This window comes from Anolis sagrei, chromosome X, assembly GCF_037176765.1.
Source record: "Anolis sagrei isolate rAnoSag1 chromosome X, rAnoSag1.mat, whole genome shotgun sequence".
In the NCBI taxonomy this organism is placed as follows: domain Eukaryota; kingdom Metazoa; phylum Chordata; class Lepidosauria; order Squamata; family Dactyloidae; genus Anolis; species Anolis sagrei.
Window position 1 is genome coordinate 75,509,849 of NC_090034.1, and position 15,672 is coordinate 75,525,520.

At 44.2% G+C, this 15,672-nt stretch overlaps 1 protein-coding gene across 2 annotated transcripts in view; it reads right to left on the minus strand.

The window, feature by feature from the left end:
- LDLRAP1 (low density lipoprotein receptor adaptor protein 1) overlaps positions 1-15,672 on the minus strand; it is a 156,687-nt gene that overhangs the window by 42,947 nt on the left and 98,068 nt on the right. For both annotated transcript variants that reach the window (XM_060784440.2, XM_060784439.2), the window contains exon 5: positions 13,070-13,142. In XM_060784440.2, coding sequence (XP_060640423.2) covers positions 13,070-13,142 — 73 coding nt within the window. The remainder of the gene's footprint in view (positions 1-13,069; positions 13,143-15,672) is intronic.

A 15,672-nucleotide genomic window follows, 5' to 3' on the forward strand; every position in this document is an offset into this window, starting at 1 on the left:
CTGACCAGGAGTACACCTGTTTTGTCTGGATTTACCTTCAACTTATTAGCCCTCATCCAGTCCATCACTGATGACAGGCACCGGTTAAGGAACAGGATGGCATCGTCGGCATTCAGTGGAAAGGAGTAATAAAAGTTAGGTGTCATTGGTTCTGGGCACACAGAAAACTGGGCGACTTGGAAGGTACTGAACAGACTGTACTCTGGCACCACGAGATGCAGAGCCAACCTTAAGAAATGGGGCTACAAAGTGGAATCCACGACATGCGAGTGCGGAGAAGAGCAAACCACAGACCCCCTACTGCATTGTAGCCTGAGCCCTGCCACATGCACAATGGACGACCTTCTTGCAGCAACACCAGAGGCACTCCAAGAGGCCAACTACTAGTCAAAGGACATTTAATAGAATACCAAGTCTGCAAATTTTGTGTTTTCTTTGTTTGTTTGTCTGCTTTTTTAATGCAATACAACTGTTTTGGTTTGCTCCTGACACGATAAATAAATAAAACCGGTGTAAAATTGACACCGAACTCCAAAACTCTGGATGATCTCTCCCAGCAGTCATATTACCTCATATTGAACGAAAGGGGTGATCAATAGGATGCTCCCCCATCTGATCCCATATAATTGAGGAGATTGGGACCATCTGGAAACCAGATTAACTCTCTGGGACCAGCATCTCCCAACTCTACGATTTTATGATTTCTTACAAGTGACTGTAAGCCTCCAAAGAAGGCAAACTCCGGAGCTGAGAGTTCCACTCCTGAACAGCTCTCACCTGAAAATGTGGAAGAACTTCCTGACTGTGAGTGGAACTCTCTCTCTCTGCCCTGCAGTGTGGCGGAGGCTCCTTCTTTGGTGGTTTTAAGCAGAGGCTGGATGGTCATCTGTCAGGAGTGCTTTGAATGCAATTTACCTGCTTCTTGGGAGGGGGTTAGACTGGATAGCCCACAAGGTCTCTTGCAACTCTATGATTCTATAAGTGCCACTAGATAGGAATTAAAATGATCCAGTATCAAGTATAGTCAGCTATGAAAAATCCTCAGATTCTGCATCCATGGATTCAAATTAAAATCATGGTTTTGGGACCAGGCCTTCGGGAAGTAGAAGTAAATGTATGCAGCATTTCGGAAAGACAATGACTGGAACGGCGATTTGATGGACGAGCCTGTTTTATTGTTTTAATGATTGTTTTATTGATCATGGATGTATTTTTTAATTTGATTTATGTCTAATTGTAGTATATAATTGTAATTGTTTGTACTGGCATTGAATTTTTGCGATTACTTATGTGTAAACCGCTTTGAGTCCCCCTCGGGGTGAGAAAAGCAGTATACAAATACTGTAAATAAAAATAAATAACAAACAACTATAGCTTGATAATATATTATAAAAATTCCAAAAAGCAACATTTTTTCTACCTTTTCATATCAAAGATGTCATTTTAGTACACATTCTATTTAATGGGGCTTGAATACCTATGAATTTTAGTATCCACATGAAGTCATGGAACCTAAATCCCCAGATACCAAGGACTCAGTGTATAAGAATGGTTTAAAAGGGGGAAACAAGCTGAGACTAACAAGAACCACTCCCAGCAATGTATTTCAATTCTACATGGAGAGTAAAGTACTAATAGCAAAATGTAAATTTTGCAAGATATCCAGGAAATTATACTTTTTGAACTACATTTATTTATCATGTCAGGAGCGGACCAAAACGGTTGTATTGCATTAAAAACAAACAAACAAACAAACAAAACACAAAGTTTGCAGACTTGGTATTCTATTAAATGTCCTTTGACCAGTAGCTAGCCACTTGGAGTGCCTCTGGTGTTGCCGCAAGAAGGTCCTCCATTGTGCATGTGGCAAGGCTCAGGTTGCATTGGAGTAGGTGGTCTATGGTTTGCTCTTCTCCACACTCGCATGTCACATGTTTGAGCTACAGCTGAGCTTTTGGTATTTGATAGTGTATGGTTTCAGGACTCCAATAGATACCAGAATCTCTGGCAACTCAAGTCCCATTATATGCAACTGCGTAACAAAATGATGTCCCTTTTATAAAATCATAAAAGGGAAGTTTGCTTTAAGGAATTTTGTTTGGCAGAGGGATAATATCTTCAGGCCGTAAACATTCAAATCCATGGATGCGGAATCTGGGGAAACAGAGAGCCAACTGTACACTTTCCAGAATCCCGTAGCCAATGGGAAATTCTGGGAAATATACAGCTGGTTCTTCACAATCACAGGTTTAACCTTTTGTAGGCTTGATTACATTTGGATCGAATTAAAATGCTCTCTCTGAGAAGCTGTAAGTTCCTCGGTGGGATTCTATAGCTAGTTTCCAGCAGAAGTTGACCAAAGAGTTGTGTCGGAAGATCTGGAAATTCCCAAAGAGGTATTTTCTCAAGTAAGAAAAAAATGGCAATTTCTTTAATCACAAATGTTCACTTTCATGGGGATCCTGTGCCCCTAACTCTTTGGTTCTCAACCTTCTGAATGCTGCAGCCCTTAATACAGTTCCTCGCGTTCTGGTGCCCCCCCCCCCAAACCATAACATTATTTTTGTTGCTATTTCGTAACTGTAATTTTGCTACTGTACCAACCCAGGCCCTTCGATCTTCGGGGGAGGTCCTCCTGTCACCTTTACCAATCTCACAAGTCTGTCTTGTGGGTATAAGGAAGAGAGCCTTCTCCTCGGTGGCTCCCCGACTTTGGAACTATTTACCTGGAGAGATCAGGAAAGCCCCTTCACTAGAAACATTTAAAAAGAACCTTAAAACCTGGCTCTTTCGCTGCGCCTTTGGTGAGTAGGTGCACACCATGACATTTTGCACCCCTCAACATTTTTCTGCTACTGGAGCTCGCACCCCCCAAATGGGAAGTTCAACCTCATAAATCTATGTGTTTTATGAGTTCCCCGTAAATGTCTTGCTCCTATTTTATCTCATTACAGTTTTTTTTAATTGTTTTATCCTGTACATGTGGCCTGGCCACTGTTATTGTTATTGTGATAATGTTTATTAGAATGTTATTTTATGTTATCCAACACCGCGCAGGGGAGCTCAATTGCCATTCTTAAATATCTTAAGACAAAAGGGGGCCACTTCACACCGGCAGCGCTCAAGCTGTTTGAAGCGGTCATTAGCCCAACTCTTGTATGGTGCTCAGCTGGACCCCTTCTCCAGTTTTGCCTCCTTAGAGCTGGTTCAGTCAGAGTTTCTGAGATCGGCCTTGCAGGTCCCTAAATGCGTTTCTAATGCAACCATGCGACTAGAGACGGGTTTTATGAGAGTGGAGGCCAGGGTGTGGGTGGCCATACTCAACCTCTGGCTCAGACTATCCCATGCACCCTTTGGTCTTGCCCCACTACCCATGACGGATGACATCCAATCCACATGGAAGCAGGCGGTAGCATCAAAAATCTCCTCATTGGGATTCTCTCCAGGTCTGCTATTCGCTATGGATTACAATCAAGCCAAAACACTTATTAAACAACGTATCACAGACACAGAGCGACAACTAGATCTGGCCTCGGTTCCAACCTTCCTTATCAATGAAGACAGCAGATCTTGCCTCCCCTATGGCATATTTAAAAAATTTAGTGGTTCCTATTCCTCGAAGGGCTTTCACCCTGGCTCGATGCCATGCTCTCCCATCAGCTGTACTCAAAGGCCGCTACCGGAAGATCCCTTTCCCAGAGAGACTCTGCCGCTGTGACTCAGGTCATGTAGAAACAACAGAACATGTGCTCCTTCAGTGCCCGTTCTACAGGGATATCCGTGCCAGGCTTATCTTACCTCTGATATACAAGTACCCAGGCCATTCAGGACAATTTTATACCTCCATGCTACTTGCAGATATTAATTCAGTTACAACCTACAATGTTGCAAAGTTCTGTGCAGCAGCATACAAAATCCGTCAGGGAATGACTAGTACCAAAAGTTAACTGTGTGTCCAGTAATCTTCTTCTCTGAATCTACAATTTGGTGATGGATCTGGGCATTGTATGTTTTTAACCTGTTTCCCCTCCGCTCCCTCACCCAAATTGTGCTTCAGTAGTTATATTTATATTTTTAATGTACCAAACATACCAAGTTTGTATGAAAATGTGACTCTATTTCCTGTGCTGGTCAATGACCGAAATAAATGATTTGATTTGAATGTCATTTTATGACTTTTTTTCTTTTCTTCTTATTATTAATGTATTCTGATGATGTTGTTTTGTTGTTTGTTGTTTATGTTTTGAATTTATTGCTGTAATATGTTGTCCGGGCTTCACCCCATGTAAGCCGCTCCGAGTCCCCACTGGGAAGATGGTGGCGAGGTATAAATAAAGATTATTATTATTATTATTATTATTATTATTATTATGAATTGCAATGTAAATATCCAATATGCAGGATGTATTTTCATTCATTGGACCAAATTTGGTGGGGTTGAGGTGGATTGATTTTATCATTTGGGAATTCTATCAACTGCCCGGCTGACTAGCATTCTACTGAGGTCCTGATTCCATCGGGGCGACTATGGTCTCACGCAGACTCAAACACCAGCAAGAGCAACGAGTGCTGAGAACTGATTGGTGGCTTCCTTGAGCTACGCTCCACTTGGCCTTTCCTTTCACTGCCTAGCATTGACCTAGAGATATTGGTGCGGCAGAGCTGCTCTACCATTGCCTCCAAGTCCACGCCATGAACTTGCTGCTACCTAGACATAGCTCAAAATTATTTCAAGTCACTGATACTTTATAGGACAACTACTGGGGAATTTTGCCTGCCAGCTTCCCTTTGACCATCAATTTAGTGCTGCAACCAAGCCTGACTTGGATTGGGGCTGCTGGCTTCTCTGCTGTCATTCTAATTTCGACTGTTCCTCCTGGGCTTTAGTGGGGACTATTGCTTTTATTTTTTTGTTCGGACACTTCTTTTAATTTTCTCGCTGGATCATGTCTATGTGTTGTATTTGTTTATTTGTGTTTGAAATGTGGCACTGCATTTTGCCATAACTGTATGTCCCTCTGAGTCCCCTTCGAGGTGGAAAGAGTGGGATAGAAATATAGTAAACAAACCAATAAATAAAAAATATATAGTTAAGAATGGGTGTGAGACAAACAGGAAGTGAGAGAAAACTACCCCTTGGAAGGAAGGGAAAGTCACTCCTGGAAGAGTTATTATGGGGAAAACAATGTCTCCACTGAAGCTTTCTCACCAATCCTTGTTTCCACAAGCCATATTTTTCAAAATCCAATTCTAACAGAAACAGAAAGTGCAGTGAAATCTTCTGAACAGGAGCACAGACAGCAAAGGAAACACCACATGGGTGTTAACACTTCCCTATGCTATCCAAAGTTTTGCTATATACACACAACATACACATACACACATGTGAGGGTTATCTGGAAAGTAGGGTTACAAGGCACGTAGCTCTCTCAGGGAATTTTCTCGGGGGAAGTTGGTATCAGTGCCGTGTGCCGTATAGTGGGAAGCCAGCGGAAGTGAACGAGCAGTGTCAGTCGTCAGTAGCTCATCGACTGGTGTTGTGGTGAAGGTTAGAGATGAGCGTCCTCATTCCGTTTCCCTCCAAGTGCGAAGTTTGTACTATAATATGCTACCTAAATGCTAAAGGTGTGAACGCCGCTGCGATTCGTTGTGAGATCATTTCAGTTTATGGAGAGGACATAATGTCAAGACAGCATGTGACAAAATGGGTACGGAATACATTGCGAGATCATGAAGAAACTTCACAGAGCCAACCAAAACAAATGTTGTGAGGTGCTGACAGCGGGAGTCTGTCTCCTTCATGACAATGTGCATCCGCAGATGAGTACCAAAAGAACATCAAGGCAGGTGCCAAAAACCTCTTTGGGGAAAGTGTTCTTCAGCTAGGGAGCCACCACCATGCAACACAAGAGGTGTTGACTTCATTGGGTTGGAATGTTTTAAGCCACCCCTCTCACATCTTTGATCTCGCACCCAGTGACCATCATCTGTTCACTAAATTGAAGGAACACCTGTGTAGAAATCACTTTTCCAATGACGACAAAGTGAAAATTGAAGTGACAAATTGGCTGAAAAAGGCGGAGGGAATCTTCTATGACACAGGCATCAAAAATTCATCACATGAATGATAAACTGTATTGAACTGAATGGTGATGATGTGGAAAAATAATATAATCCCTGTGCTACAATCCATGTAAGTTTGATTAAAATATATTCATTCTTTGTATTTTTTAAAAAATCTTGTAACCTTACTTTCCGGATAACCCTCGTATATGTATATACACATAAATACACACATACATATACATACACATTTCATAGAATCATAGAATCAAAGAGTTGGAAGAGACCTCATGGGCCATCCAGTCCAACCCCCTGCCAAGAAGCAGGAATGTTGCATTCAAATCACCCCTGACAGATTATTATTTATTATTATTATTTGTACCCCGCTAGCATCTCCCGCAGGACTCGATGCGGCTTACAAAGGCCAAGGCCTCAACACAACACAGCAGAACAATAACAATACAATTTAAAGCAAATTAAAAACATAAGCAATAACAAAACATTACATCATTACGCAATAAAAACCAGGGCCGGGCCAGTGATAGGTACAGGTTAAAAAGTGCTGGGTGTGGCAGGTGGTATGTTGGATTTCTGGGCAAGTGCAATGTACAGAGAGTCTTAAACTCTAATAAAGTGCTTCTTTATTGGCCACCCAGCCTCTGTTTAAAAGCTTCCAAAGAAGGAGCCTCCACCACACTCCGGGGCAGAGAGTTCCCCTGCTGAACGGCTCTCACAGTCAGGAAGTTCTTCCTTATGTTCAGATGGAATCTCATCTCTTGTAGTTTGAAGCCATTGTTCCGCGTCCTAGTCTCCAAGGAAGCAGAAAACAAGCTTGCTCCCTCCTCCCTGTGGCTTCCTCTCACATATTTATACATGGCTATCATATCTCCTCTCAGCCTTCTCTTCTTCAGGATAAACATGCCCAGCTCCCTAAGCCACTCCTGATAGGGCTTGTTCTCCAGACCCTTGATCATTTTAGTCGCCCTCCTCTGGACACATTCCAGCTTGTCAATATCTCTCTTGAATTGTGGTGCTCAGAATTGGACACAATATTCCAGATGTGGTCTAACCAAAGCGGAATAGAGGGGTAGCATTACTTCCCTAGGTCTAGACACTATGCTCCTATTGATGCAGGCCAAAATCCCATTGGCTTTTTTTGCCGCCACATCACATTGTTGGCTCATGTTTAACTTGTTGTCCACGAGGACTCCAAGATCTTTTTCACACATACTGCTCTTAAGCCAGGCATTGTCCCCCATTCTGTATATCATATGTATCACTGGAGTTACAGTTATAAAATGTACTTGTTCTGACTTACATACAAATTCAGATTAAGAACAAACCTATAGAACCAATGTTGTTTGTAACTTGGGGACTGCCTGTACTTCTAAAAAGCATCATTTAATTTCAAAAGCTTTGCTCAGCGATGTAGGAGAGGCAGCACAGCGATGGAAAGGGTTTCCAGGCAAGTCTCTTTTTCATGTCAACCTTTCCCTTCTGCCAACTCCGGAATCTGCACAGCAGAAAGACAAGGTTCCCGAGACTGGCATGACCCCAAGACTTGGGAAGACCACCCAATCAAGCCTGGGGCCTGCCTGGAATATTGCCAAACTGCCAGTTACTCCAGTAATAAGGTCCCCACAGACAAAAGGACAGATGGTCCCATGTTGTCGGCATACTCTTCCATTGGCACCATGCAGTTGGGCAGGACCCAAGGACCTGGCCTACAGCATTTTCTCCATGCGCGTGAGGAAGCCTGTGCCCGGGTGCCTTCGAGATAATGGATGGGGATGACAGAAAGCAGTTGGGTGGTTGCCTAGCAACCAGCCACACTATCTCAAGCGTGTGGGTGGTTGCCAGGCAGACACCCACGCGCTTCTGCTGGATGGAAGGACCGGGGGAGGACAGAGACAATCTCTCATTGAAGCATATTGCTACAAGGCGGTTATAGGGCGAAGCTCCGCACCCAGCATCTGCTTGGTATAAAAAAGGTCCCAGGTTCAACCAGGTACACCTTCAGTTTAAAGGATTGCAGGTTGCATTACCGAGGAAGGAAACCTGGTGATGGAACGTGTCTAGAGATGAGCAACCAAGGTGATCAAAAGGTCTGGAAACCAAGCCAATGAGGAACAACTTTTGGAGCTGGATATTTTTAGCGTGGATAGGGGACATCAAAGCTATTCTTTAAATATCTGAAGGGGTTACAATTTAGAAGATGGAGCAAGCTTGTCTTCTGCTGCTCCCGAGACTAGGACACAAACCAATTGACTCAAATTACAATCAGAAAGGGATTATTCCACCTAAACACTATGGCAAACGTCTTTAAGAATTGTTTGACTAGGCTCTACAGGCCAATGGAGACTCCACCACAGAGCTGAAAAACCAAGAACATGCTACAAGAATAAAGACAAAGACCCACCCAAAGGAAGAGTGTTCTTACCATACATCAAGGGAACCACAGACCGCATAGGGAAGCTGATGAAGAAACACAACATACAAACTATCTACATACTTACTAAGAAAATCCAACAAATGCTACATTCAGCAAAGGACAAGAAGGATCCTCTCACTTCTGCAGGAGTCTTACTTACTTTGGCAATCCCTCGTTGTCCAAGTAGGATTGTTTTCCAAGATCGGTGTACTGGTGGTGGGTACGTAGGTGACTGTGGAGCCCTATTCTTGATCTGCATGTTCTCCCGCAGTGAGAGCTTTGGTTTCCCGGTGGAAGGCGGTCCCGGTTGGGGTTGGCTTGATGTGCCTTTCTCTTGGCACATTTCTCTCTTTCGCCCTCCATTTGTACCTCTTCAAATTCTACAGCACTGCTGGTCACAGCTGACCTCCAGCTGGAGTCCTCAAGGGCCAGGGCTTCCCAGTTCTCAGTGTCTATGCCAGAGTTCTTAAGGTTGGCTTTGAGTCATGTTTAAATCTCTTTTACTGCCCAACAAATCCCATTTTCCATTCTTGAGTTCGGAGTAGAGCAACTTCTTTGGGAGACGGTGGTTGGACATCCGGACAACGTGGCAATCCGATGAGCCAACCTGGACACAGCATATTATTTGAGAACACTGCTTTGGGAGATGGTGGTTGGGCATCTGGACAACGCGGTCGGTCCAGCGGAGTTGATAACGGATGACCATTGCTTCAATGCTGGTGGTCTTTGCTTCTTCCAGCACCTGACATTTCTCCGCCTGTCCTCCCAAGAGATTTGCAGGATTTTTTGGAGGCAGCGCTGATGGGATTGTTCTACAAGTTGCATGTGACGTCTGTAGACTGTCCACATCTCGCAGGCATATAGCAGGGTTAGGAGGACAATAGTTTTATAAACAAGGCACCTTGGTATTCCTACGGATGTCCCGGTCCTCAAACACTCTGTGATTAATTTGAAAAATGCTGCACTCAGAGAGCTCAAGAAGTGTTGTATTTCAGTGTCAATGTTGACTTTTGTGGAGAGGTGCCTGCCAAGGTAGCGGAAATGATCAACATTTTCTAATGTTACACCATTAACCTATATTTCTGGCATTGGAGAGGGGTCGGCTGGTGACTGCTGGAAGAGCACTTTGGTTTTCTCGATGTTCAATGACAGGCGAGCTTCTCGTATGCTTCTGCAAAGGTGTTTAGAGTGGTTTGTAGATCTTCTTCTCAATGAGCACAGATGATGTTATCATCAGCATATTGGAGTTCTATAACAGATGTTGTTGTAAGCCTGGTTTTGGCTTTCAGTCTACTGAGGTTAAATAGCTTGCCATCTGTCCGATAGATGATTTCCACTCTGGTGGGAAGCTTCCCATCAACAAGATGAAGTAACATAGTGATGAAGATGGAAAATAAGGTTGGGGCAATAACACATCCCTGTTTGACACCTGATTCCACCTTAAATGGGTCACTTTGGGAGCCATTGCTGTCCAAGGCTGTTGCCATCATGTCATGTAGGAGTCTACTGGTATATACTCCCCGCCTTCCTTGTTTCCAACAGACCTCACAACCTCTGAGGATGCCTGCCATACATGTGGATGAAACGTCAAGAGAGAATGCTTCTGGAACATGGCCATACAGCTCACGAAACTCACAGCAACCCAGTTTCATTCTTGTTTTGATTGCATTCACCAAAGAATCTGCCTTAAAATTAGCAGCCACCCACCAGGTTGATGTTTTCATCCAACTATCCACCACATATGTTTCATTTCTTGATCAGCCTCTGCACGCTCAAATTCATCAGGTGATATGTGAAATAGACATCTCTGCTCCTATATTCTGTAAGGAATTAAAGACGTGGATGTTTCGTCGTGCTTTCGATTGACGACTCCTATGACAAATGACCTGCATCATGACTTGAATTGTCATTCAATCTGATGTCCTATACTATATTAACTGATCCTGTTAATTTACTCTGTTTCCATGATACTTCCTATGCCGTTATACATTGTTATCCACCTTACTAAACCACTTATCCTTTAACTACTTCATGTAGTGGTCTTTCCTCCGCCCCTCCAAAATTAGTCTGCTGTTATTGTTGTTGCTAGCTATTATTGTTATGTTGTTTTACGCTGTTTTATGCTGTTTTAATTGTTTTTGCTTTGTTTTTAATTGTGTTTTGCCTTGGGCTTGGGCCCCATGTAAGTCGCCCCGAGTCCCTTCGGGGAGATGGAGGTGGGGTAGAAAAATAAAGTAGTAGTAGTAGTAGTTCTTCTTCTTCTTAGAATCATAGAATCAAAGAGTTGGAAGAGACCTCATGGGCCATCTAGTCCAACCCCCTGCCAAGAAGCAGGAATATTGCATTCAAATCACCCCTGACAGATGGCCATCCAGCCCCTGTTTAAAAGCTTCCAAAGAAGGAGCCTCCACCACATTCCGGGGCAGAGAGTTCCACTGCTGAACGGCTCTCACAGTCAGGAAGTTTTTCCTCATGTTCAGATGGAATCTCCTCTCTTGTAGTTTGAAGCCATTGTTCCGCGTCCTAGTCTCCAAGGAAGCAGAAAACAAGCTTGCTCCCTCCTCCCTGTGGCTTCCACTCACATATTCATACATGGCTATCATATCTCCTCTCAACCTTCTCTTCTTCAGGCTAAACATGCCCAGCTCCTTAAGCCGCTCCTCATAGGGCTTGTTCTCCAGACCCTTGATCATTTTAGTCGCCCTCCTCTGGACACATTCCAGCTTGTCAATATCTCTCTTGAATTGTGGTGCCCAGAATTGGACACAATATTCCAGGTGTGGTCTAACCAGAGCAGAATAGAGGGGTAGCATTACTTCCCTAGATCTAGACACTATGCTCCTATTAATGCAGGCCAAAATCCCATTGGCTTTTTTTGCCGCCACATCACATTGTTGTTGTTGTTGTTGTTGTTGTTCTTCTTCTTCTTCTTCTTCTTCTTCTTTCATATGCATCATTGTATATGTGTTCACACTGAATCTTCCTTGCTATGTACAATCTGGGTTGTTGTAGGTTTTTTCGGGCTATGTACAATCTGTTTTTCTTATGTTTAGTTCAAAAGAATTTTCAGTTATCAAATAATTTGGAAAGGCGGGATATACAGTAAGTGCACTAAATAGAAATAAATAAATAAAATTCAACAATCACACTGGCCAACATACATTTGGTGCCTCAAATCTTAGACCTGCTGCTGAGTATACCCAACCTGCTGATTCCAAAAATATTGATTTATTTATTTACAACATTTATAGCCCGCCTTTCTCAACCATAAGGCGACTCAAGGCGGGTTACAGATTAACACTGTGCTGCTGAGTATGCATGCCCAGTGTGGAACACATCTCACCACACTAAAACAGTGGATGTGGCTCTTAATGAGACATGCCGCATTATTACAGGGTGTCTGCGTCCTACACCACTGGAGAAATTACACTGCTTAGCCGGCATTGCACCACCTGACATCTGCCGGGAAGTAGCAGCCAATAGTGAAAGGACCAAGGCAGAGACATCTCCAGCTCATCCCCTGTTTGAGTATCAGCCAGCACATCAACGACTTAAATCTAGAAATAGTTTTCTAAGATCTACAGAGACACTCGCTGGAACACCTCAGCAAGCGAGAGTCCAAAAGTGGCAGGCTCAAACCCAGCACCTCAACCAATGGCTGATACCAAATGAGAGACTCCCCCCTGGGCACACAGAAGACTGGGCGACTTGGAAGGCACTGAACAGACTGCGCTCTGGCACCACGAGATGCAGAGCCAATCTTAAGAAATGGGGCTACAAAGTTGAATCCACAACATGCGAGTGCGGAGAAGAGCAAACCACTGACCACCTGCTTCAATGCAACCTGAGCCCTGCTACATGCACAATGGAGGACCTTCTTGCGGCAACACCAGAGGCACTCCAAGTGGCCAGATACTTGTCAAAGGACATTTAATCAACTACCAAGTTTGCAAAATTTGTGCTTTTTTAATCTGTTTGTTTGTTTTGTTCTGTTAGAAATGTAATACAATGGTATGGTTGCTGATGACACGATAAATAAATAAACGGATTAACATGATTCGATGCCATGCATTCATAAAAGTGCGATTAAAATCATTCAACATAACAATATAAAAACAGATATAAAAACCATTAAAACATGTAAAAAATGGCCCCCCTTTCCCCCTATCAGCAAGGGGAGAATGTCATGAAAGGCTGCCCTTTCTGGAAGCATTCACTGGCACCAGATAATAAAACGGAGACCAGATCGGAAAAACTAATCCAAAGCATGAAATATGAGTGGACACTATGAAGGCCAGAAATGGGCAGGTGTACAGGTTGAAAGCTGCAGGGCATTTGATCGCAAACCTCTCGGAATTAGGAGAAGCCTCCAGCGAAAAGAGCTGAGGAATTGGAATTTCATTCGCTGTGCTTTCTGTAAAAAGGAACCAATGCATAAAGGCAATATTTCCCCTTCCAGGGAAAAGTCAAACAACGGTGGTGGCGGCAGCAGCTGCAACAAAAGGCCAAATGTGCCTCACATTGGTGCGTAGCTGCTGAGAAGCCAGGGAGGTGGAGATGAATCCGTACACTCACCTTCCTTGGATGCCTGCCAAAATTCAAATGCCACTTTGAACGCTTGAGCGACCGTGAGGGTGACGGCTTGAGCCTGCATGGAAAGGGGAAAGAGAAGAAGACACAACCGCAATCAGAAGACTGTGTGAATAGACAGTGACTTGCATACATTTAAGTCATTTGGCTCAGTTTCTGATCAGTTGAGAGATGGTCAACCAGGATCTTTCTGCGAATTCTACAGCTCTACAAGTCTCTCTCCATTCAAGGTGGATTCCAACAGCATCGTTGGCTGCGTCAGCGGCAACTTCACTCCTACCTGGATATATTCTCACGCTCATTTAGGAAACTTATATTCAATCTATAAAGATGACATTACCACAGTTGAGGAAATGTGAAACAACGGCGGCCACCTCTATGCAGATGACACACAACTCTATTACTCATTTCCACCCAATTCCAAGGAGGCTTCTCGGGTCTTGGACGAGTGCCTGGCCGCTGTGTCTATCTGGATGAGGAGGAACAAGCTGAAGATCAATCCCGACAAGACAGAGGTCCTCCTGGTTGATCATAAACCTGACCAGGGTATAGGATGGCAACCTGTGTTGGACGGGGTTACACTCCCCCTGAAACCACAGGTCCGCAGTTTGGGAGTCCTATTGGATTCATCGCTTACGCTTGAGGCTCAGGCGTCGGTGGTGTCTGGGAGGGCTTTCGCACAATTAAGACTCGTGCGCCAACTGCGACCGTACCTCGCGAAGGCTGATCTGGCCGGGGTGGTCCATGCCTTGGTCACTTCTAGATTGGATTACTGTAATGCGCTCTATGTGGGGCTGCCCTTGAAAACGGCTCAGAAATTCCACCTGGTCCAACGGGCAGCGGCCAGGATGTTAACTGGTGCTCCTTACAGAGAGAGGTCAACCCTCCTGCTCAAGGAGCTCCACTGGCTGCCGTTTATTTTCCGAGCCCAATTTAAGGTGCAGGTGCTTACCTACAAAGCCCTGAACGGTTTGGGACCATCCTACCTGTGTGACCGCATCTCCGTCTACGAACCCACGTGTTCACTTCGGTCATCTGGAGGGGCCCTGCTCGTGATCCCGCCTGTGTCGCAAGCATGTTTGGTGGGGACACGAGACAGGGCCTTTTCCGTGGTGGCCCCCCGACTCTGGAACACCCTCCCCAAAGATCTTAGACAGGCCCCTACATTGGCAGTCTTCAGAAAGAACTTGAAGACCTGGCTGTTCTGATGTGCCTTCCCAGATTAGGAAAACTCCAATACCAAGTCCTATAAGCACTTTATTAGAACTAAGATTGCTACACACCGCACACTGCACTTGCCCTATAAGCCTTATATACCTCCTGTCGCATCAGCACTTTTAATCCTGTACCCATTACTCTGGCCCAGCCCAATTTTATTGTGTTTAGTGTATTGTTTATTGCTTGTTGTTTATATTGCTTTAATTGTTTTAATTTGCCTTAGGTTTTGTATTGTTATATTGTGTGTTGAGGCCTTGGCCTTTGTAAGCCGCATCGAGTCCTTTGGGAGATGCTAGCGGGGTACAAATAAAGTTTAATAATAATAATAATAATCATCATCTATAAAGATGACATTTCCACAGGGGAGGAAATGTTGACTTAATATAGATCGGATAGTCAGGCAGACAATTTGTATACATTAGTCTAAAAAAGCTGACTGACACAACCTGGGGATAATAATAATAATAATAATAATAATAATAATAATAACAATAATAACAATAATAACTTTATTTATACCCTGCCACCATCTCCCCAAGGTTGTTTTGCTTGCTTGCATGCATGCTGGTCGCTTCTGTGGCGAGAAGAACGGCCTGCCTCAGGGGAGCGTGCTTGCTCCATCCATGTTCAACATCTACACAAATGACCAGCCACTGCCAGAAGGGACAGAGAGTTTCATCTATGTTGATGATCGTGCCATTACTGCTCAAGCAGGGAGCTTTGAGACGGCTGAACAGAAGCTCTCCGAAGCTCTAGGTGCTCTTACTGCCTACTACAGGGAAAACCAGCTGATCCCTAACCCATCTAAAATGCAGACATGTGCCTTTCATCTCAAGAACAGAGAAGCATCCCGAGCTCTGAAGATCACCTGGGAAGGAATCCCACTGGAGCATTGCAGTGCACCCAAATACCTGGGAGTCACTCTGGACCGTGCTCTTACCTACAAGAAGCACTGCCTGAATATCAAGCAAAAAGTGGGTGCCAGAAACAATATCATACGAAAGCTGACTGGCACAACCTGGGGATCACAACCATATACAGTGAAGACATCTGCCCTTGCGCTGTGCTACTCTGCTGCTGAGTATGCATGCCCAGTGTGGAACACATCTCACCACACTAAAACAGTGGATGTAGCTCTGAATGAGACATGCCGCATTATCACGGGGTGTCTGCGCCCTACACCACTGGAGAAATTACACTGCTTAGCCGGTATTGCACCACCTGACATCTGCCGGGAAGTAGCAGCAAACAATGAAAGGACCATGGCAGAGACATCTCCAGCTCATTCCCTGTTTGGGTATCAGCCAGCACGTCAACGACTTAAATCTAGAAATAGTTTTCTAAGATCTACAGAGACACTCGCTGGAACA